The 25239-nt window shown below is 32.6% G+C and overlaps 1 protein-coding gene across 2 annotated transcripts; it reads left to right on the forward strand.

The window, feature by feature from the left end:
• The first annotated feature begins 3617 nt into the window (after positions 1–3617).
• On the forward strand, positions 3618–25239 carry LOC139425377 (15-hydroxyprostaglandin dehydrogenase [NAD(+)]-like). 2 transcript variants are annotated; one of them, XM_071179970.1, is made up of 7 exons: positions 3618–3906; positions 10695–10815; positions 13478–13584; positions 14937–15033; positions 15121–15197; positions 18524–18669; positions 23281–25239. In XM_071179970.1, the coding sequence occupies exons 1-7, from the start codon at positions 3814–3816 to the stop codon at positions 23375–23377; spliced, it is 738 nt and encodes a 245-aa protein (XP_071036071.1). In that variant the 5' UTR covers positions 3618–3813; the 3' UTR covers positions 23378–25239. The 2 variants fall into 2 exon arrangements, with proteins under 2 accessions (XP_071036071.1, XP_071036072.1); XM_071179971.1 differs by lacking the exon at positions 3618–3906 and adding an exon at positions 8659–8805.

A 25239-nucleotide genomic window follows, 5' to 3' on the forward strand; every position in this document is an offset into this window, starting at 1 on the left:
CTTACTGTTTATTTACACGAAGGAATACAGGAAGGAATTTGTTTACAGTTTAAATTGGGGCATTTCTTTCGTAACAATTGCCCCATACCATTGTAAGCCATGTGTTTGAAGGACAGCTTTGCTGGAAATATTGAAAATATTTCTTAGCCTGCATCAAAATAAAGATTAAGATAAATGTAAATTTCAATATAATTAATCAATGCAGTGCATTTAAAATGTTTTGATGTCATTAAAAGGCGTATTTTTTAAATTGCTTTGGAAACGCCAAAAAAAAGCATGTAGAAAAAAGTTAGAGTTAAAGCCTTGGAATTGCTTGTCATCTGCTAGTTTCTGCACCAGTTACATCTGTTTTCTAGCTATAAGCCATAGAAGGTTTAACTAATTATCTGAGACATTGCAAAACAAATGAGAGATTGATTTTAAGATAGTCTTTAAGAATTTTACTGAAGAATTCAACTCTAGCAATAAGAATGGTTTTTAAAATGAATGGAGTATCATTGAACAGTCAGAATTTTTTACACGGTCAATAAAATAATTTCCAAAAATATTCTTTGTTAAATCTAAGTTATGCTAAAAAACTAAGTTTCATATAAGCTTTTTAACATTAAAATAACCATTTTGTAAACATTTTTGCTTTACATTCGGGATATGAATTTTAAATGCATATGTAATAATAAGTTTAAAAGTATTCAAAGCTTTCGAAATGTATATTTAATGTAACGTTTTATGCTTTTAACGACACAGTTTTACATAGGCTTTTTAACATTAAACTAACCATTATGCAAAAATATTTGCATTGAATTGTACATCACCTTTGGTTCTTTTGAAAATATGACTCACAGTATAAGTTTTGAAAACTTAAAAAATCTCATTTATTTTTTTATTACCTTTTTATTATCCAGCATATTGTAGAAGTTCAACAAAAATACTAAGCTGTTTCATGGTTGTGTTTCCTACTTTTGTTTCGTATAATTCTTAATGCAAAAAGTTATAAAATTTACACAAAGCTGCATACATTTCATTTAAGATAAAAACAAGTTAAAAAAATATTTGTTTACAAAGTAAAATAGTTCCATAACAAAATGGTAGTTAATGGAGGTTGGTCGTTGTTAGAGGTCACCGTTAATTCTAAAATGGGTTAGAAGGTACATGATTTTTTGCAAACGATTTTAATTTTAGAAAGTGTCTTTTCCTTGGTGCGGAAGTGTCACTTGTCATGAAAACCGGATCGATGAATAAAATTTATCGTCAATAGAAATGATCCTTACTGATATAATTATGTGCAAAAACAAATTTACCTATTATAAATTATAGAACTATTTATTTTTTTCCAAATAGCGTTTTTTTAATTAACTTTCAACTCCAAAGAAAAATCAATAAAAGCATCGTCTTTAGTGCATTTTGACTGCAACATGAGGTTGCAGATCTTTTTCAGGGATTGTCGAAAAGATTTATTTGGAGAAAGTACTTTTTTATGATTGATAAAATATCGCCTGCATTAATTAATTAACATACTTAAGATTTGGCTAACCATTAAGTTTGAGTCCTTGATCATGAAAATCTGATCAATAGGTCAAAATTTATTCAAGGTGCTCACTTTTTTATTTTGCTCATTGTACATAAGACGATAAGTGAAAGTGAAAAAAAAAATTTTAAAAAAAAAATAACTAGCAATAAAATGGTTACAAGTGTAATAGTAACTCTATTCTCCATTATAGAACAAACTTTTTTTCAATTTCAAGTTTTGTTGATTTACATTTCTGTAATCAACAAAATACATTTCCTTAACATTGCTTTTCTGTAATCATTCAGTACATTTGTTGATTTACATATTGTTTGGAAGTGGTGGTACAAAACTAAAGTAGGAAACTTTTCCGAAAATTTAATAACTTTTTAATATTTTAAAGTGTATCTTCCTGAGCAATAAGTCTTATATACCGATGTTAGAATTATTAGTTTCCGTTGGAGTGTAAAATAACCTTTTTTTGAAACTTAAAAAAATCATAATTTGAAAATTCAATCCGTTGCTATTACTTAGAAATTGTTTTTAATGGCCGTTGAAGTCAGCACGCATGCATTTGAAATGGTTAGATTTAAATAACGACTAACATTATGATTCAAATCAACTGGTGTTACTTTAAATAAATCATTAATTTAAATAAAAGGATTTTTTGTGAAAAATTATTGATTTAAGAGTCGGCAAAGCATTTTAATTTGAGATTTACAATTTTTAAATGACTTATAGTGTTTATATTTATTCTGTAAGTAGTATCAACCTTTTGGAATTGTTGCGTGACTACCACTACAATAATAAAATTCTAATTCCCTTTTATATAACACGTGTTAACTTGACGTTATCTTCAAGTACCTTTTGAAGGTTGACGTAGTAAGCATTCCAGTCCCCACATTGGAGTTCGTCGGATGTTATTTGTACACATCTACCTTGACAGTAACGCCCACATCAAATTTTAACACGCCTACTTCGATGTATGAAACTCAATAAAAAGTTGATTTGCTATTGGTGATTTCGACATTGTCCTCGCACTCTTGCTACTCAGTCTCGATCACACACCACTGAAACTTAAATACAAGTCAAGTCGATTTTATATTCAGGTACATTTTGATAGATGAAGGTTGACATCAGTTTTAATGTAGGCCCCACAAAATAACATTTCAAAAATCTTATAATTCAGATGTTTTAAAAATGCAGCAAATAAACAAAAGGATGAAAGTTTTCATGAAATATTATTTTTTTTTATTTGTATATAGCTGTATATATCCAAAAAACAATGATGGTATTGAAAATCCTGCCAATTCTTGATTTTAAAGCTTAATCTTTTAAATACTTATCTGATTTTCATATAGCAAATATATTTGTGAATCACAAACTTTTTCCCAAATTAAAAGGAAATGATTTTCATAAATTTAAACAGAAAGCTGTGCATACATAAATAAGTTCGAATCGCTCTCGTGAAAAAAAACGATAATTGGATAAGCTAAGGCATTAAAATATTTGCCTCACTGCAGTCAAAATAAGTGTTTGAATATCTGTATCTGCAAATAAAAGTAAAGTTATAAATAATAAGTAATAAATAATACTTAGTAATAAATAATGGATAGTAATGAATACTAATTAGTAATAAATAATAATTAGTAATAAATAATAATTAGTAATAAATAACAATTTGTAATAAATAATAATTAGAAATAAATAAGTAATTACTTTAATAAGTGTTTGTTTCTGCGTATTTTGCCAAAGATATTAAAACCTTCTTCACAAATTTCTTTTGAAGAAGAACCATTTAATTTCTAAACAATCAATTCTTTTTCGTTATTTTTCCTTGGGGATATTAAGAATGAATGACATCGTATTTTATACCCTAAAATCTAAATTAACAGAGGTTTATTTCATATTTAAATATTAGCTTATACTTGATACCATTTTTCATGAAACGATTCTGAGAAAATGATTTTGTAGAAACATAAGATTTAATCATTATTTATTCATTTTTGAATCACGAATTATTAAAATTAAAAATAAGTACGAATAATCAAAATAGTTCTTTTCATATTAAAAGTTAGTGCCCCGAAAATGTTCCATCATTATTTCCTGAAACAACTAGTCGATCATTCCATTTAACAAGATGTCAGGAAAAAATAACTCATTAAGTCAAATTGTAGATTGAATGTAGTACAATGGTTTGCCGAAGGTTTATGCGAAAAACTGAAGGACTCTTTTCTCTGATTAGAATTAGCGCTTTTATTTCTTGGAATCGCTCGAAGAAACGGCTATTTTATGAGCATTTGTAAGTCATGACACTCGAAGGAAAAGTTGCCCTTGTGACTGGTGGCGGAGGAGAAATTGGAAAAGCGTACTGCTTGGCATTGTTGAATGAAGGAACAAAAGTATGTAATCCAATGTTTTTTTAAATCATCAGTTCATTTTATATAACTACCTTCCCATAAATCTGTTCATACTCTTTGTAAACGGAATAAGCTTTTCAAAAGCTTACGAAAATTTCCCACTCTCCCCACTTTTTCCTTCTCCGTTACCATGTTTTCGGTATACCTTACTCCCCCCCCCCTAGCCAGTATATTCCAACCTCTTACTCAAGCATGTTTTATTTTATTTTAGAACCGTTGTTGAACAGCCGACACAATTTCTGGGTTGACGGCTACTAATGTTCCATTCCGTAGCCTTGTAGTTTTTAACCCGATCCAGAAGACAGGGGAACTCTTGGATCAAGCATTGGGAGAAATTTGATTTCGTGCTGGACGTATGATTCGCAATTGCTACAAGTTACAAACTTATTACTGTATTTCTTTGTATAGGATGATCCAAAACACTATTCTTCGTTCGTAATTGCCGGTCCTTCAAACCTCTAGAGGCTTTAAACTTTAATTGATAATGATGAGAAATGGCATGACCTAAATATTTCTTTTAAAAAAATAATAATTATCTGTGTATTTCTTGAGAAACATGAAAAAATGAGTCGGTATTGAAGTGTTTCCATAATTTTGCCCCACCACTGTATATGCTATTTTATCACCGTCGTTGAACAGCCGACCCAATTTTCGGGATTACGACTACTAATGTTCTACTTTGTAATTTTGTAATTTCGAGCCCAATGCAGAAGACTCCTGGAAGACACTCCAGAAGACTATAAGGAACTCCTGGATGAAGTATTGAGAGAAAATTTCGTTCGTGGAGGACTTTTCGATGGAACTAACCCGCATTTGCGTTACATGGAGAGGAAAACCACGAAAGTATCCCACTGTTAGCCTGAGAGCGACGGGACCCCAGCTCATGATCCGTCTACCACTGAGAAAATTTTACGTCAGCACTGTAGTCAGTGCGAGGCAGGTGCGGAATTCATATCGACCTGCCATTGCTGGGATTCAAACCCGATTCACCTCCTTCGAAGGTGAACGCTCTATCCTCTCAGCCACCACGACTGTACTCAAGCATATTGCTAAAAAGCAACGTTTCCGAAGCCATGGTAATGGAGAGTGGGAAATTGGGGAGAGTTTGAAAATCACATAACTTTTGAGATGCGTAAGCCGGTTACAAAGAGTTTAGCTGTTAGCTGATGCTAAATAATAGTTTGATTTGATGTGCAATTTGTTGTACAATTTTATTTCGCAAATGAATTGTATAAAATGATCTAGTTTATAAATTCGATTTAAGATATATGAATGCTTGATTTCCAGTTAGAAACAAAGATGAATGGCTTCTTAAGGAGAATCCACGATGCAGTGGTATTTATGAGAGTGTTTCTTCTTCTTCATTTTAACCATAGGTTATAACATTTTTCAATTTGACCACTTAAATTACGTAATGTTGTTTATGTTTGATGCAATGTAGTATATTCGTGCCCTTGTCCCACTAAACTACATTCACTCTAATAAAGTGCTCTGTAATCATCGTTGGTTGCTTTGCCAAAATGATCGAAGTAATTGTCACGTGAAAAATCAAATCTACAGTCAGTCCAATCCACAGTTTCAGATTCTACTAATAGTCTTAATTAATACTTTAGCTTAGAATTTTAAGCCAAATTTTTATGCAACTAATTAGTTAAGATTATACCCACGTTTGTTCTATGGATCATTCTATAAGTACCGCGTTAATTACCGTTGCAGGTTGGCAGATTCGTAAATTACTTTCGACACATGAATTGATCAAAATACTGTAATAAACATGGACGCCACTCTTCAGTCCTAAGGACAGAAATCAGTCTTGAGAGAAAATCTGTACATTAAGTTTCATAAATTAATATATCTTTTCCATTTGCTTTTAATATTAGCTTTTTTCCTTAAAAATATTACACATACATTTTCCTAAATAGAAATATATATTACATTTTGATGTAAACATTAATTAATTTACTTAATTATTGCAAAGTGATCAAGTAATGATGAAGCACAGCAATGTGTAAATGAGATTGATTGAACTTCGCCTGTTTGCTTAAACAAAATTTGTACAATTGTATCTAAACTTTCTTGTTTTTTCCCCAATGTTTTGAAATACTGGCCAAAATTAAATTGCGATTATTATTATTTTTTTAAGAAAAGAAGAAAGTTTATTGATGTAGGTCAAAAATAAGTAATGGTGAAGTGAAAAATAAGTTCTGATAGTACTTCAAGAAAAAAATAGTGGCTTATTGTTCAGTGAATGATGTAAAAAGATATACGAGGTTAACGGTTATTTGTGTCTTTTTTGCTGTAAAACGAAAAAATTCGATAATTAATTTAATATATCAGCCATTATCATAGAAAGGTACATTTAGATTAAGTGAGCTATAAATTTCTGAATATTCTAGTAAAAAACACTCTAGATTGTGTTAATTGGTCAAAACAAAATACAGCCTTGAAACATTTTTAGAGTGGCATCTATGTATAAATAATCCTTAATGGTTCGATATGACAAATAAAACATCCTCCTCGACAACCATTTGTCAACCAGTAGGGTCATGAAGGTTAAGTTTCCAACGGCATTATGATAGCCATGATTACGCACCGAATGCTTTTATTTCTGTGCCCAGCTAGTTCCCATTGAAATGAAGCTGGTAGGGTAATAGAGCACAAGTCCTTTGTAATGACAGCTTATTTTCTGAGGAGAACACAATGTTTTTTTTTCTTGAAAGTATCAAAACGTAGATAAATAAAGCAATAAATAAGAAGTAAGATTATAGCAGAAATGTTCAAGATTGGGGAAATAATCCTGTCATAATTTGTTAAGAATTTGATGCTTTGAAAAAAATAATCAGTTTATGAAACTTTCTATCTTTCCTTCTGTAATTGTCTTGTTTTATAATAATGAATGTATTAACTTTTATATTTAAAACGTATTTTATTTTATTTTGCATTTGACTAGTAAGTTTTCTTTCTTACTTTCCTTCTATATTTGTCTTGTTTCTTTATTCTACTGTTTTTGCTTCTGTAATTTAAACTGCTTTGTATTACATATTTCACTATTTGTTCTTGTATTTTTGTACTCTTTTTCTGAACCGGGGCAAAACTTTTGGGGTACAGAGAAAGCATTTTTGACTTTTATCTTAGCTTTCTTGATAGAATGAGTTTTGCATTTTTGTGACAATTCAGGATGACGTCAGCCTTGATTGTCATATTTTTTTCATTTTATGAATGATTGTCATATTTATGAAACTTCATGATTTGTCCTTGGTTTACCTGAACTAAATTTTTTTCTATGATTTAAAATTCAAATTTGCCAAAAGAGGGGAAACACAATTTGCGAGGAAGAGTTTCTCTCGTGGTATAGCGTTCAGCCAAAAGAGTCCAAAACTTCCCAGCCAAAAGAGTCCAATTAAGCTCGGGAATGAGCTGTGTAGAGAGTCATTGTCTTGGAGTAGCAAAATTTCTTGTCAGCATGTCACTAGGAAGCTTCGCAAACTTCACAAATCTACAGTACAGGTGTACAGCAGACAGGTTTTTTGCATCACTGGCCGTACCTCATACGCGACGGGTGATTTGTTAAATTTGAACTTTTTAAAAACACAGAACTGACCGTACAGGTTTCCTACGCAGCTGTAACTGAGCACAGTTGTTCTCAATGAATGTCTGGGCACGACGCAAGCACTCGTTACAACATACGCGTCACTTATTAGTGTACACAACGAAACGGCCTTTACATGAAAAAACAGCTTTTGATCGGTTCAGCCGTAACGGGGGTTACGGTTCAGCTCAGTCAGCTTAAGCTCAATCGGTTCAGTAGTAAAAACATAACACACTTGGACACGTGATTAAAAATAAAAACAAACTTTTTCATAATCAATAGTTGGTAGAGCCTCCACGAGAGGCAATTACCGCGTGAAACCTCCAGGGCATACTTTCCACAAGTCCTAGTGTGACATCTAGTGGTGTTTTCTAAAACTCGGCTTGGAGAAGACATGTAAGCTCCTTCACCGATTTTGGACGGGTAGTGAACCCTTTAATTCGGCGATCCAACTCATCCCAGAGGTTCTCGATAGGGTTCTGGTCTAGACTCTGGTCTGGACAGTCCATTCGATGAACCACATTGGCACGATACCAAGCCCTGGTGACCCTCGCAACATGACAGCTGGCATTGTCGTCCAGGATGCAACAGGGGTCCACCCCGTAAAACTGAAACAACGTAAGAAGCACATTGTCATCCAAAATAGTGCAGCTGGCATCGGCGTTGAGCTTACCGTGAATGGGGACCAAGGATTCCAATCCATACCAGGAGAAACACCACTAGACCATACCACCGGATCCACCTCCGCCGACCAATAGCTATTTGCATAGGTGTCCAAATACTTATTGGTAGATAGTGTAAAATGCCTTTGATTTCACACCTACTTTAGAAGATTTTCTTTTTCCTATAAGGTAAAGGCATTGAAGACTCATTTTCATATCTGGGAAGTTTCCTAGTTATCTGAATGAGATTTTAAAATGAATGAAGAATTTATTCCATACTGAAAAGAACTGATAAATTAAAATTATTTTTTAGATTGAATATTGTGGATAATAAAATACTTATGAACTAAGCATTATTTTTGTTGTTAAAACATTATCATGACTTACTCATTTTGCATCATTTTATTATTACTTTACTCATTTTACATTATCGTGATAATCAAAGCATGCTTTTCATAAACATTATTCGATATTTCAAAAAAGTTCAGTCTCTGAAGAATATATAGAAGAACTTACTGTGAAATCAGTAGCTTTAATCAAACGATTTACGATATACTGTTTCCATAGTTCTGGAGGATTTCTTAGATCCTAATATTCTTGCGATTCTAAGCTCTAATGGTATATTTAATTGTAAGTGTTTTACTATATATTTAATTAGGAGCGTTTTACTGTTTTATTGTGTATATAACTATTTTTTATTTATGCATTCAACGTGTCATTAATTTCATGAAGTATTTTAAGTAGTTATTACCACAAAATTACAGTACTTCACATTCTGATCTGTAATTAAAATTGTTTGTATGGCGAAGCATGTTTTTCTTTAGATCCTTGTATTTTAAAACCCCATATTCAATTCAATTTACCTATAATCTGACTAAAACCTAAAAATCAATCAAATAAAGCTAAACTTAAATACGCATAATATAAAACTAAACAGAGAGCACAATAAAAAAACTGAGCACCTGAATAATTATTCACATTCTTTTCTAGTAGATGCGCCATATATGGCTATTCATTTGCTTAATAAAAGATATAGTTTGATAAAAATAAAAATTAAAACATTTGCCTAATAAAAGATTAATTTGCTTAATAAAATATATATCAAAATGTAAAAATGGAGTACAATCACTTAAAAGAATAAAAGAATATATAAATAACTTTTAATCTAATTATCGCATATTCATACACAAACAAGCAAATTTTATTGATTCATAAGGTATGCCTTCATAATTATGAATTAAATTTTTATTACTTAGATTAAAAATAATCGAAAATATTTTTAATTCTATGGTATACTAGTTTTAAATATATTTTAAATCATGCAATTTATGTGTAATTATAATTACAAAATCCTAGATTTGAAATTAATCGATTCAATAGTTCTTCTTCTTCTTCTAAATAAGCGCAACAGCCTTTCACAGGCCAGGGCTGACTCGCAGATTTTCCTCCATCTGGCACTGTCCGGTGCGTCAGCCCACCATCGGTTGACTCCCAATACCTTGAGGTCCTTTTCAACGTCGTCTATCCATCTTGTAGGTGGTCGTCCCCTACGTCTCGTCCCTTCAATTGTGGTAAAAGTCACTTTTGTTTTAGGGACGGCATCAGAATTTCTGAAGAGGTGGCCCAGCCACCTAATGCGTCAATAGTTCTTACGAAAATAAAAATTTAATAAATGCAAGTTTTATTTTTTAAATTTTCTTGCTCAAAAGTTATACAGTGGATTCCTGTTAAGTCGTCGTTTAATGAATAATTTTAAGTGAATTTTAAAATAATATTTTTTTGAAAAAAATAACAGCTTTCAAAATTAAGCAGACATTAAAATGTTTTAAAATTAAAAAAAAATGCTCTTTCAGATTATTATTTGTCTAGTATTATTTTATGTATTGAGCAATTTTCTGTTAGAAAGATTTAGTGAAATATACAAAAATAGCATCAACTGTAACAGACTTAGTCAATCTTTTTTCTGCTCTTCTAACTAAACCATCGTATTTCTCAAATTGCTGCTCTACATGACATTTTGAGTGTCGGAAAATTGAATCCCCCATTAAAGTATGTTTATTCAAAAAATGAGAAGAAAAAAAAGCATAATTTTATGTCTAATTTTGTAATTTAAAATATCGTCTGTTATATATTAATTGAAAATCTACTTTTTAAAATATTATAATCTAGCATGAAAATCCAATCATTAAATATCAAAAATTATTCAAGGGCTCCTTTTTTTATTTTGTGCCTTAAGGGAAATGAATTTCTCAAATTTGTAGCAAATCTGTAAATTGTTATAACATCCAGAAAACTTGAAATAAGCGTAGTATAATCGCTAGCTACTTAATATTTTGAAGTACTTAAAAAGAGATGTCCTGAAACTGCAAGTGAAGTTTGTACTTTTTGTATTTTTCATATACAATACATTAATAAATGAATGGTCACAATAAAAAATTTTCAATTTTTCATATTTCAAAGTAAAAAAGTGAGTTTATTCTGATTTGGTGTTATATAGTATGTTTTTTAAATTCTTTTAGATTTGCATTTGCGATTTAAATGAAGATACATCTACTGACTTAATAAACAATCTGCCAAAAAATTTACAGGCAAACATATTTTTCAAAAAAACTGATGTTACTGATGACAATGACTTCAAAGGTAATAATTTATGATATTCTCAGATATTATTTCAATTAAAAAATTACACAGACGCTACTAAAGGAAGCGTAATGAAAAATATCGAAACCCATTCGATTGCCTTGTGAAACTTATATGTGTTTCGAATTTTCGCTTTCCCTTTCTCCTCTATTTCCGATAGCAATCAAACAGGTTTTGATGCCTTCAGTCACGCTTATCTCAGTAGTGTTTATTTGAATTTCGTTTTTTTTTTTCGGGATGAAACTTTATTTGCGATCCTCAACGTGTGTACATTTTTATGTATCATTTTTTAAAAGGATTATAAAAATATGCATTCAAAATATGCACCTTACGGAACACCTTTCGTACCAAACTTCTTCAGTGACCTGTCTTACTCTACTCTCTCGAACTCTCCACTAAAATATTGACATCATTACTCAAAATGATACATTTTCTTTGACGAACTCACTGCTTTGAAGTTTCCCATTGATTGATCACGTTTTGAGTATTAAAAATAAATACATGATATTTCTGAAGCACAAATCGGACATGGTGATAAACGGATTTGAGCCCAGTGGTCGGAAGTAGCGTGCTACAAGTAACGAAACTACTGTAGTTACTTTTTTCCGTAGTTTATAGTGTAGTGCTCTACTTTTAAAAGGAAGTAGTGTAATGAGTAGTTCGATACGGAAAAAAAAGAAAGCAGTTGATTGTAGCGATTCTTGACTATTAATTTTAACTTTAGTTAAATAAACAAAACTCAAATGTAAAGAAAAAAATTTAGAATCTGATTGGTGCAAATCCTTTGCGGACCCGTCAACGTACGCAATAAGAATGCCTATGTGGACGAGCATTAATGAGACCTACGTTTGATGCTCGGAAAAATCACTGCGAAATCAGTTGAATTGATTCTGAGAAATCAAATTTTAACTATCCTGCTTTTTTTTAAAATTTGATTTCACAGGAACTATAAAGTACGCTCTTGTGCCTAATTTTGCTACTTAAAATATCATGTGCATTAATTAATTATCGTATTTGAAGTCACCCCTTAAACCATTAAAATTAAATCCTAGAATGCGAAAATCCCATCATTAGATCAATAGGTATTCTGGGTGGTCCATTATTTTTTTCACTGTACTTTATTTCTCGGAGGGTATAAAAACCCATAGACTAATCAAATCACAAATATTTGATAATTTCCTAGCATTTTCTAAATAACTGTCGAGAAAAGAAAGAAATTTGATGGCTAAAAGAAAGTCATAAAAAGTGCTTTAGATTAAGAAACTATTTCATTTAAGCATGAATTAAAACGTCTTAACGTCTCCTCATATTTAACAGAAGCCAATTTTTTATTCAAAATTATTTTGAATATTGATGAAAATTAAGTTCTCCTGTTAAGTATGCCTTCTAAAAGTAACGAAATTGTGACTAACTTTTCGAAAGAAGTTTGTAATCGTTACATTTAAAAAAAAAGCAGTCGTAGTTACCTACAAAGAAAATGTAGTTTTTTCCGACCACTGCTTGACCATTTTTATTTATTTATTCATTTTTAGAAGAAGAACTAAGAAGCACAAAATCAAAAAATGTTTGTGGAAAAAAATCTGTAGTCCAACATAGGCTAATTTTAAGATTTGTTCTGAAACTATTAAAAAATACGTAAGCTGTAAATTTTTTATGTGTTTGAGTTGCTCAAATATAAAAAACATAGTTTAGTTACGCTTTAAACCCTAGGTATCTCCGTACAGATAAAAAAAATTACTATGCATAAATTCTTATAGTTTTGGCTTCAACAGGTACCCTTATGAATCTGGATAGTTATTTCTCATAATTCGATAACCTTTATGTATATTTGATTTACTCATTTTTTGTGACACGAATGTTTTTGAGAATAATTTGATTGTTGAACTTTCTTTATATTTGATGAAACTACCAAGATGATTCCGAACTGCACAATATATATTTTTTTCGGTTCAGATTTGATTAAAAGCATCCTGCTATCAACTCTCTAAAGAATAATTAATATCATTTGCATTTGATGCAGCTCAACCAATTCCCGCACTTGTGTTATTAAATTCTACATTCAACTCAACTCGAATCTTGCATGCTGAGAGATTGAAGTTAACAAATAAAATGAAAGGTGAATTTATGATAGAGAATCTCTACTTTCTACTTAATTTATTGAAATACTCTATCATTGAATTTCTAATTAAATTATTGATATTAAACTGTTACAAATTAAACTACCAGCAGTCTCTTTCAAACCATTAAATTTGCCCAGAAAATAAGAAGTCATTATAAACAGACTACGATTGAATACGAGCGTTTTACCCAAAGGAGCCAGCTCTCGTATGTTCAAGGTGTAGAGAACTCTTAAGAGTGAAATAAATTCTGACCTATTACATAAAATAAATAAACAACTCAGACAACAATACTATAACAATAAATAAATGACTAGCTTTAATTTATTAATCTGAGATATTCTACACAAGGATGCTGGATTTTAGCATTCGAACATTCAGTAATTTAAATATAGTTTTACTCTTTAAAATTCCTCTCACGAAGTTTAAAGTTCGGTATTAGTCAAATATGGCTCCTAATTTTAAAAAAATTTAACCATTTATTTTATCAAGATATGAAAATGTGCAATTTAATTTGTATTTATAAGATGATACGTTTATATTAGATGCCTTTGACAAAACCATAGAGAGATTTGGAAGAATAGATATAGTGGTTAATAATGCTGGCGTGGTTGGGGAAAATACTTGGAGAAAAACTATTGAAGTCAATTTTGTAAGTAAAATTTTCTTTTTAACTGTCTTTATTAATCATAATAATTTAAAAAGTCGTGGTGGCTCAGAGGATAGAGTACTCGCCTCTCAATACGGTGAACCTATTTCAAATCCCGGCAATGGTTAGTTGATTCGAATTCCGCAACCGGCTTGCATCAACCACAGGGCTGACGTTAAATATCCTCAGTGGTAAGCGGATTATGGGTTAGAGTCCCACTGCCGTCTGGCTACCCGTGGAAGGTTTTCGTTGTTTTCCTCTCCATGTAAAGCAAATGCGAGTTAGTTCCATCAAAATGTCCTCCACGAAGGCAAATTTTACCAAATACTTGATATAGGAGTTCCCTTGCCTCCTGGATTTTTTCAAAATTACAAGGTTGCGGAGTTGAACATTGGTAGTCCTAAGCCCAAAATTGGATCAGTTGTTCATCGAAGGTAATAAATAAATTTAAAGTCCCTGTAATATATTACTTCTGTGGCTACCTTTTACAATTCATCGCATATTTTATTCCTTTTCCCTGTTGATAACCGTCATCATCTTTCAATTTTTAATAGATGAAACCCATCCATCCAGTTGTATTTCGACTCGCTAATGGTATCTTAAACTGTATATAACTAAACTATTTTATTCAATTTGCGATTTTATTCACTTATGTATGCATATTAATGCCTATGTATATCTGGTAGTTCAGTTTTTCTCTCTCTCTTTTTTTCTTTTTTTTTTTTTTGTCCAGAGTTTGTTATACGTAAAATTCATTATCCTAACATTTTTGCATTTCTACTCGTTATTGACATTTAATACAATATGTAGCTATTTCATTGCAATTATGATCACATCCAATTTTATATCACATATGTATGCATTTTAATAGATATATAACATTTTACCAAATTCGTGTAGCTTAATATCTATGCGTACAATAATAATTTTACGTATTATATGAAACTAAATCTATTGTGTGTATTCTGCCTGGGATCTGTCTCGAAACCCTTTTCTTTAGCATATGCCATTTTTTATTCAATAAACCCTTCATGCAATACAGAGATGATAACGTTTCTAGTGATAATTTCATTGTGTTTTGCAAATTATAATCTTCATGATATGTATATATATATATATATATATATGGCACAAAAAAATAAGGAAGAAATCCATGAACGTGGCATAAAATACTGTTTCCTTCCATTGATANATATATATATATATAACTATATATCACGCCTCATAACTCTATTTTCACATTCAAACAGGCGTAGTATACCGTTCCCTCAACTCTTAGACCATTAAGTCCAAACTAATAATATTGTTTCAATTATTTACAAATTTGCTTCACAATTCCATGATTTTATTTGCAGATTGGAGTATTGCATGGTATTCAACTTGGTTTACAGTATTTGAGCCTTGAAAATGGAGGTTTTGGTGGTTTCATAGTAAATACTGCATCTGTAGCTGGTTTGTACATCATTTCGTAGTTCTGGTCTAGATGTTTATCAAAATTTAAATATCTTTAAACTGTACACAAATTCCATTTCATTTCAGGTCTTCGTGGATGCCCAGTTAGTCCTGTATACAATGCAACTAAGCATGCCGTAGTTGGACTTACGAAGAGTTATGGTGTATGTATCCTGTGCATTTTTGTCTTTTCCTAAAAATTTTACATTGAAAATGTGGCTATCCTTTGTATCCATTTAAGAAAACCAGACGAATCTGACGAATTTTGATAGTTTATCCTCGGGATCATAGTCACCGCCATGTGAATGGGTTCGGGAGTTCTTCACATAGACAAACTATGCGTGGTGCACAGATGCCAACTTTGATTCTGAAATTTTAAGTATTCCTGAAAAACGTTTTTCGGAAGGTTCTTCAGCTGCTTCATTATAGTCCTCCCAATGTCGAGGATTGTATCGAAACTTTTTGATTCTCTCATCATCATGGGTTTTATTTTGGGGAATTATTTTAAACCAGGAGAATTATGTGGGTTATTATTCGAATCAAGGTGCATTGTTGCCATGAAATAGAAAACATTATCAATTTTTTGAATTATCATTGCCGACCAGGTGGCCGAGTGGTTAGCGCTACTGACTGCGAAACCAATGACTGTGCGGTTTCGAATCCTGATCAGGACATAGATGTTTCTCTCCGTGTATTATCCTCTGTTGTGTGTCATGTGTGAATATGGACCACCCTATGTACGGGTACCTGTTGTAGTGTAGCGTGGGTAATGTTGCTTGCCTCCGTTACTTTGGTTACAAGGTGTTCCCCAGACAACGCTAAATGAGCAACACTTCCGGCACTTTTCTTGGCGAAGAACGATAAGTTTAGTCTCAGCCATTTAAATAAAAATCAAAATTATTTGACCAATTGACAAGTCGCATTTTATTCAAAATTTGCACAAAGTTGCTTACATTTTACGCTATAAACACGATCAAAACTTTTCCTAGTTTATATAGTTAGCTAATTTCATTTCTAGTTCAAGATTGCAGTTCGGCTGTACCGCATTTCACACTTAATTAAATAAAAATGCCAAGAGTTTAAAAAATGAATTAAATCACATAATAAAAACCTATGTCTTTAAGATAAGTACTACATTCTACTGCGGAGTATCTCTAATTAAAAACTGATGAGCTGTGAATTCAAAGCATCGTTGTCATAGTAAATATTTTGTGCACTGCTTCAAAATATGTTTTACTGTCAATGGTTCTTTCCACCTTGACCAATTGGGGCATTTAATAACAAGTGCTTTTGTCTAGTTTGTGATGCATTTATAATTACTTCTAATTTTTCAGGCAGATTTAATAATTTGAAAGGGAACATTGTTGATTTATTTGAAACAGTTCGCTATTATTTTCTCTGTTCCGTATAACCACCAATATTCCTGTTAGTTTTCAATTAATAGCATTTTTTATATCTGTATAAACTCATGAGTTGATTTGAGAGATTTTATGTAGATTTCGAAATTTGTCTGTCTCTTCATATAATGGAATTTCGAAATTACCATAAGATTAAAGTATATCAGAGTTATTATTCGTCAATTTACTGTTAAAGTTCAAAGTATAAGGTAAAATAGTATAAGTTTTTTTTTCTTGTTAAATATCGATGCATCAACACAACTTTTCGAATCCGTATAGCTTATAGTACTGTATTTATTACTGTTATTACAGGTTCTCTTATTTTGTGTTAAAGACATTTAAACTATATTAGACTTTTGTGTTAAAAAAGTTTAATAGTATGTATAAGGTTTCCTTTTACACTAAATCTCGATATATCAATACATCTTTTTGAGTCCATATAGCTTATAGTACTGTATTTTTTACCATTATTATAGCTTTTTATCTGGAGTTTGCCAATTATACTAGGCCATATTATCAACTACACTATCTGGCCATTAATGACCGGAACACCTCTCATTTCGGATACATGAGGTTCTAGTATCAAGTCAGTAGGGTGTAGGGCCGCCACGCGCCCGAATCACAGCTTTAACCCTTCTAGGAAGGCTATCCACTAGGTGTTGGTACACGGCGGCAGGTATTGCCCGCCATTCCTCCTGTAACATGGCGAAGAGTTGAGTGGTGGTTTTGGGGCGTTGTGGTCTGGCCCTCAACCGGCGCTCCAACTCATCCCAGAGATGCTCAATTGGATTGATGTTGGGACTTTGGGATGGCCAGTCAAGTTCTTGCACCCCCATTTCATCAAACCAGTCCGTGATGGCATGTGCTTTATTAATGGCAGCGTTATCGTGTTGAAACACAAACGGGCCATTATCGAACTGTTGCCAGAGGGTGGGTAGCGCCGAATTGTCCAGGATGTCTCTATACCCTTCTGCGTTCAGGGTTCCACGCCCTAACACCAAGGGCTCAAGGCCAAACCATGAGAAACAGGACCACACCATAATTCCTCCACCGCCGAACTTCACAGTGGGGACAATGCACTCCGGTAGGTACCGTTCTCCGGGCATTCGCCAGGTCCTCACCCGTCCATCAGAGTGCCACAACATGTAGCGTGACTCATCACTCCACATAACACGTTTCCATTGCTCTACTGTCCACTGGCGACGTGCTCTGCAACACTGAAATCGGTGGCGGGCGTTTGATGGAGAGATGTTTGGCTTATGTGCTGCTGCTCGTCCATGGAATCCTTGTGCAATCAGCTCCCGACGAATGGTACGTGTACTGGCAACACTGCCAGATGCAGCCCTGATGCTGGTAGCGACAGTGTCCAACGACATTTGTCGGTTTGCCTTCACTACACGTCGAAGAGATCGTCGATCCCTGTCGGACATTATTTTGGGCTTGCCGGGTCGGGACTGCGGTTTTATCACTCCCTCTCGTTCCCATTTCAACACGACGTCACCAACTGTTGACCGATGTATCTGAAACTTGTCGGAGATGGCACGTATGGAATGACCAAATCGGTGGGAGCTTATGATCATGCTCTTTTCCGCCTCATTCAGCTCTCGCCGACCATTCATTTTCACTGTTAACGCTCGTATGGCCGTCGCCTGCTTGCGAATGGTCTTTCCCCCACCACAGGTTGCGTATTAATTTCGCCAGGACGTGTCCACCTGCCTTTCAAGGGGTGTCCGGTCATTAATGGATAGATAGTGTATATATATATAATTTATCGACTATATTAGGCTATTTCAACTATATTAGACTTTTGTGCCTCAGTCACTTTTTGTCACTCAGGGTCAAACTATGGCCCTTGCCTCAAAAACTAACTTAACTTATCGATCAATTAATTTATGTTTTTATGAAAACATGTATTCCATGTCCTCGGGAAAATTTTTTGCCTTTTGTTTTCGCATTAAACTTAGTGTCTACTAACCGTGATATTCACCTTTCATTTTTTTCTCGGAAATAAGCAATATAATATTTTGGGGCAATATAGCTAATTTCGTCTCTTGTGCCCTTGAACTTAATTAATTTCAATTCTCCAATTTCAGTCGGAATATCATTTCAACAAAACTGGAGTCAAAGTGAACGCCATTTGCCCCGGTGCTGTTGACACAGTTCTGCTTCGGAGTTTTGCTTCGAACAGTTTAGATGAAAAAGAAGGAATAGCAATTGTGAAGAGGCAGTCTTATACAGAGTAAATACTTTATTAAAACATAATTTTTATTGGTAAATGAATTTGTTTCATTAAAAAATTCAACAACGTAATAATATAGACTGGCGAATGTTACATTTATAAGATTTTTAACTAACTTCGATGGTCATGTAATCCACCTCTACGAGCTCACCTCCTCATGGTTCCCTATTTATAAATCTTAGATGTGGTAGATATGGGGATGTTTAGATGGTTAACTTTATGGGGTATTTTCTGTTGATCTGCACCAGATGCTGTGGTCTAACATGCCAAAAATCTCCTTTCAAATGGACTTACTGCCAATTTCAATTGTATCTATGTCTATTCCCACTATACTCCAGCAGTTATCCGTCTGAATACTTCGTACTTGTTCGCCAAAAATCCTGAACAGCAGACTATTCGACAACATTAAGGCTGGTATTTGGCTGGAAATGTAGCTTACTTTGTCTTCTTGATTAAATCCGAACTAAACAGTTACGGAATTTTTTTGTTGCTTATTATCAGGAATAAAAGTCATAATTCCTGTTTTGTGCATAAGATTAGACTTTACAAAAGATTCCCCCCCCCTCCAAAAAATACACCAAAATTGAACTAAAATATTTGGAATGAGCTGATTTAGTTAAAAATTAAAATAATCTGCATTTAAATCTGCAGCAATGGTAAAATGATTTCCCAGTTGAGAAATTTTAAAATTTAATTTCTCTAGAGAATTATAAAAAGAAATTGGACGTAGAGTTGCATAACTTTAATTAAATATCTTCAGATAAAATTTCGCGTCAGGAAGTTTTATTGCTTGCCAGCAATACGAAGAAGAAATACCTCCTAGAACATGAAAAGCCTCACCACAGGTTACCATAAGCACGAAATTTGATCGTTTGGCAGTCCAAACGTTAGGAAATCCTTCACATTTTACCCCCACTGAGCTACTAACTAGCCCGAACGTAGTGACATCACTACGCCACTGAGCACTCACTGAGCAGTTTATGTTCATTACGTCGGACTTTTCAATTGATCTGAACTGAAGTCTTCTCTCTTCTGTTGGATGAAAACACACACAAACTTTAATTTATAATGAACAGAGATATACAGATAGTGGAGATCAGAAGGTTTGACCGAAAAGTAATGTCACTACGTCGATTAAGAACATTTATTGATGGGATCAGTACAATACATACATTAACATGTTTCAAAATAGGTTTCTATGCCAATCGATAACGATACCAAATATCTATAGTCTGATAATTTGATACTATAATATCCTGGTTGTATCGAACTGAGGTGTTGCGAGTGAAATCGGGCATTTTAAGTTTGATAAGCAGTTAATTTTCATACAATGTTTCTATGTATTAAGTTTGTTTTACTCGTAGTAAAGAAGCAAGTAGTATAATTTACAGTACAATTACAAGTAGTATAATTTAGAACATGTGTTCAAATTTTCAAAGACTAATGTATTTTGCATTTTTATCATTTATACCGCTGTTAATATATCTGATAACTAAATTTAAAGACCTGTTATCCTGTATTTTGGATTTTTCTGTAAAAGAAATCATTTAATAATAAAATGTTGCTTTTGCAAAAACAAAAAAAAATTGTTTCTAGCGTATCATCTCTATGTCCATTATTCTACAAGTAAAAGAGATAAATGCGTAATGACTATAACGTGGTTAAAAAATAATAAATAATAGGTATTTTTATCGTAGAAAGACATATTTTAAGGGTTTCATAGTATGATAATAAAGTTAGTAGAAATGCAATTTGGTCCAACCTAACTGTGAAAAGAATTTCCAATACTAGGAAAGTTTAAGTGTCTTATTCTTTCCTCATGCATAAGTATATGAGTAAGAAAGACTGCTTTAGATTGAAATGGAGTCGGAGAGGTTTTTGCGGAGAGGAGTCAGCTCAAGCCTTGCTCGAGACAAGACGCGTTTTTTACTCAGCTCCGTAGTTATGTCATACAACAGAACAGCTCCAGGTAGAAAGGTGCTACCACCCAGCCGCCCAAAAACACCTGAACCAGTAGAATCAGATGGAGATTACGTGGATGTTATTGAATACGATACATTTGAAGAAGCAATTGCAGCCAGTAATGTTCCGCTGAAATTCCTACCATCTGATCTATCTATTGACTTTGTAGAGTTCTACTCTTTTTTTCATCGAAATGAACTGAAATCTACAAGGGAATTGCTTAGTGTATTTCTTAATACATGTGAATTTGGACAGATTTACGACTATTTTTAAAGACTTCATTATAATATTACCATAGTCTGCAGAAATATGAGAGAACTACAGAAAAATGAAGCCTTAGTACAGAAGAAAAAAGAGGAGCCCGAGTCAACTCATGAAACTACCACTCGAGTTCCAGAGACTATCACTCCAGTACCAGAGACTTTCACTCCAGTACCCAAGAATATCAATCCACTACCAGTGGTTACCACTCCAATACCCGAGATCACCCCCAGCCCTGCGGGGGAAAAATGGAGACCAGTTTCGGGGCCACGGCCTCAGATTCTGAAAATTCCAAAGAACCTCCTGCTAAAAAGAGGAAGAAGAGGAAAAGGAAAAGGAAAAAAGCCAAATCAACCAAGCCTAATAACAGCACTTCTGCCTCAGTTTCCCCACCACAGCCGGAGAAAACATCTGAGACTTCAGAGGAGACGCCCGCCCAAACTTAAGTGACTCCAACTGCTGGTAAAAAAGCCTTTCTAGCCAAGAATGAAAAAGTGCTCATCTGAGGTCTCCCAGATGATTTTAATATCGACGAGATCTCCCTTGAATTAGGAAGATCAAACATCGAAGTTTCCAAAGTAGTCCAGTTCAAGAAGAAAGTGGGAGGAGCCTATAGGCCACTCCCCCTCTACCTTGTTGTCACTCCTCTATTGGTCAATCAGACCAAGATCTACAACCTCGAAAGTTTAAAGCAGTTCCCGATCACCGTAGAGAAGTACCGAGGTGGAAGAAGACCAATTCAGTGTTTCAGATGCCAGGGCTTTGGACATTCTCAACGTAGCTGCACGAAAGATGCTAGATGTATGAAGTGCGCCAGAGGGCACTTTTCGTACCAATGCAAAAAACCCAGAGATACCCCGGCCAAGTGCTGTAACTGCCTGAAAGATCACACTGCTAACTTTACTGGGTGCGATGTTCACCCCAGTAAAAGGAAATCATCGAACAGGGATACTACCCCAACTTCCAGTGCTCATCGACTTGTTAGCCTCATCAAAGAACTTCAAGAATTGATGAAAGATCAAGAAATGCTAAACCTGCTCAAGACTTTAATCAAGGGGAATACCCTTTCCAATGAATGTTCTACTGCCTGCAACTCATGCCTCACCTCATTAAGGACTTTTAATCTGAATTTTAAGCTTAGAACTTTGAATCACATATGACTTTTTAGTTTTATGTCTCAACAGAATCGATGAATCGGTTAGAAGCGCTTTGCGCTTAATGCCGAGATTGCACTCATATCCAGAGCAGCTTAGATTGAAATTATTATTTAACTATAAGGAAATGTTTATTTTTAGGGAATTTTCTATGTTTTAAAGAGGATTCTTAAGGAAGTTTTAAATTATAACAATCCAGGTTTCAGTTGTAATATGAGAAAGCGTAACTACTTGTAATTAAGATTGTATTCTCACCGAGAAAAAAAGTATGGTCAAAACTTGCAAAACATGATGAAATTTACCATGTTTCTGGCTCTAAGAGAACGTCAAAAAATGGCGGTAGTTTTCATTGAAGCACTTTGGTAATGATTTCGGCTTAATTAAACATAAAATCTAGTGTTATAATATGTGAAAAAATTTAGTAATGTGACAAAGTTAGGTAATTTTACTCTAATTTTTTAGCATAAAAACCATTTATTTGGTTAAATTTACTTTTCAATTTTGTATATTTTGCTAAATATTTGATGATAAGAACTATAATTTTGAAAGTCAGAACTTTCGGTAAACCTTTATTATGTGAACGGAAAAATTACCGAACGGAAGGAATGGTTTATAAATACCATATACTTTTAAGTTATTACCAGAATTTTTTTTTAAAACTGTAATGTCATTGCCCTACAATGCGGAAATTTTATCAGAATTTTTTCTCCGAGTAATCAGTTTTCTTTGTTAATTTTTTTTTCCTGAAATATTCAAATTTACAGTATTAAATGAGCGTAAGGAAAAGAATTGTATAGTTTAAGAATCGACATTTTTATTAATATACCCTGTTAAAATTTATATTCCAATTCAATGTATCAGGCGAAAACAATCAATACACGTTTTTTTCTCGCAGTTAACAATTTAAATACCATCTTATTTATGATTATACGACTGTTTTGTTTGAATATGGTAAAATAACAGTTAAATAAAATGTTATTTAACCTTTTTTTCTTCGAAATTTCTAACTGTGCAGGTATATGGATTATTATTTTTTATTTTTAACTGTTTCAATTTAACTGCTACTGTGTTAATGGAAAGTCAATTTTAAGGAATATAAAATCAATTAAGAAATTACATTTTTTATGATACAAAATATTGCCACACTAAAAAAGTATTTAGAAGTAAAATTTGAATTAAGTTAACTAAATTAAAATGTTTCTATCAGAGTTATTTATAATTATATTTTTTATAGGTTAGAAAATGTTGGACAAGCTTTGATAAAAGTGTTGAAGGATGACAAAAATGGAAGTCTTCTACGAATAGAAAGTGTTGGAATGCGATACGTCTGAAAAATACTTACGTTTTGAATTTTTATATTATTTTATTAAACTGACTATTTTACTAAAAATGTGTATTGAAACAATTAATGGATAGTTTCCCAATTATGCTGTTTACTTTTCTTAGCTTTCTTCCAAAAAATTATGCAAATTAATTTTTTAACTTTTTTTTTATTCGCACTTCTACCTTTTTTTTCAACAATAAGATTAGTTAAAGATTTTGAATTTTTTTTCCTTTCCCAATTTTGAAATCTCTTTTATTTGTTTTTCATAACATTATAAAGAATAAACAACAGTTACGATTGCACACGGAATAATAAGTTCAATTAAATTTACCGTATTGTATGGTAATGACATTTCTGATTAAAAAAAACTATACTTGTGGTTAATAAAACCAATATATACGGTATTTAAACCATTAATTTAAAAATTTTTCCTTTTATATGGTAACGGTTTATCGAAAATTCTGGTTTTCAAAATTATAGTTCTTGTAGCCACATATTTAGTAAAAGATACAAAACTGAAAAGTAAATTTAACCTAATAAATGGTTTTTCGTGCCATGCTCTAAGGTATCATGATAAAATTATCAAATTTTACCACATTTACCAAATTTTGTCACATCTTAAAAAAATTATATTTTATTGCTAATCATTTCCAAAGCACTTCGGTAAGGAATATCGGGCTTTTTGGTGTTCCCATAGAGCCAGAAACACGGTAAATTTTACCATAATCTGATAGTTTAGACCATGGTTTTTTTCTCAGAGTAGGATTTAAAAGCAAATTAAAATTGATGAACTTTCTTTGATAACGTACTATTAGGTATCAAGCTATACTAGCATAATATTAGTTTTGGAAACTTTTTGTGATTTATTTCTCTTCTTTGTTATTTGAACTTTTATATTTAAATTTCGAATTTTTTCTAGAAACAATTTCAAAATTCTATTTATGGAGCATTATCACACATGTAACAAGCCTTTATGTTAGAAGAAGAAGAAAAAACTTTAGTCTCTCACATACTAGTTTTATTTTAAGTTTCACGCTTGGTTAACTTATCAAATGCATTTTATTATAATTAATTCTTGCATCATCTTAGATGCGCATCTATCGGCTCTTAAAGCCTAATAAATCGCCAATCGTGTAATCGAAATTTCGAATACAAACCAAACTATTATACGGCAGTATTATTTAAGCAAATATCGTAAGCTTGGTAACTTGTTTATGGTAAACCTAGTTAAAAATAATTTCACTAGTGGCATATGTAATGGGGTATATAAATCTCTCTATGATTAAATATCGGATACTTTAATTAAAATTTTTATGGAAATCTTTATTTTTACGCATTTATAGGTGCTTCGCAAAATAGTTGAAATATATTCCATTTTCATTATAAAATTCTCAAGTCTGTGAGCTATTTTAAATAGGAAGAAAGTTTGAAAATTTATATCCCAGCTAATCATAAGGATTTATCAAATTTTGGACATTTTACCGCATTTTTAACCCTTTTCGGCCGTTTGTCTACTCTCAGCCACCAACGCTTTTCTACCGTTCCTGTCGTATGTCTGCTCTCAGCCACCACATCAAAGATGTTAGCCACAGCTTAATGGCAAACTACTTATTTTGCGGCACTGAGAAGATGTATAGAGTAAAGATTGTTCTGCAGATTCAAACAGAAAAATTACAGGTGGAAGAAGCCAAAATAATTATTTTTGAAATACATGTTCTCGAAAACCAGGGATTCATATTGGAGACTGCATATTGGAGACTGCTTATAGAACTATAAAGTATAACTTTTACATGCAATTAGAACATATTATTGTGTTACATATATCTAAAGTTTAAAAAAGAATTAATAAATTTTATTTTTCTTTCATAA

Source organism: Parasteatoda tepidariorum, chromosome 4 (assembly GCF_043381705.1).
Source record: "Parasteatoda tepidariorum isolate YZ-2023 chromosome 4, CAS_Ptep_4.0, whole genome shotgun sequence".
Lineage (NCBI taxonomy): Eukaryota > Metazoa > Arthropoda > Arachnida > Araneae > Theridiidae > Parasteatoda > Parasteatoda tepidariorum.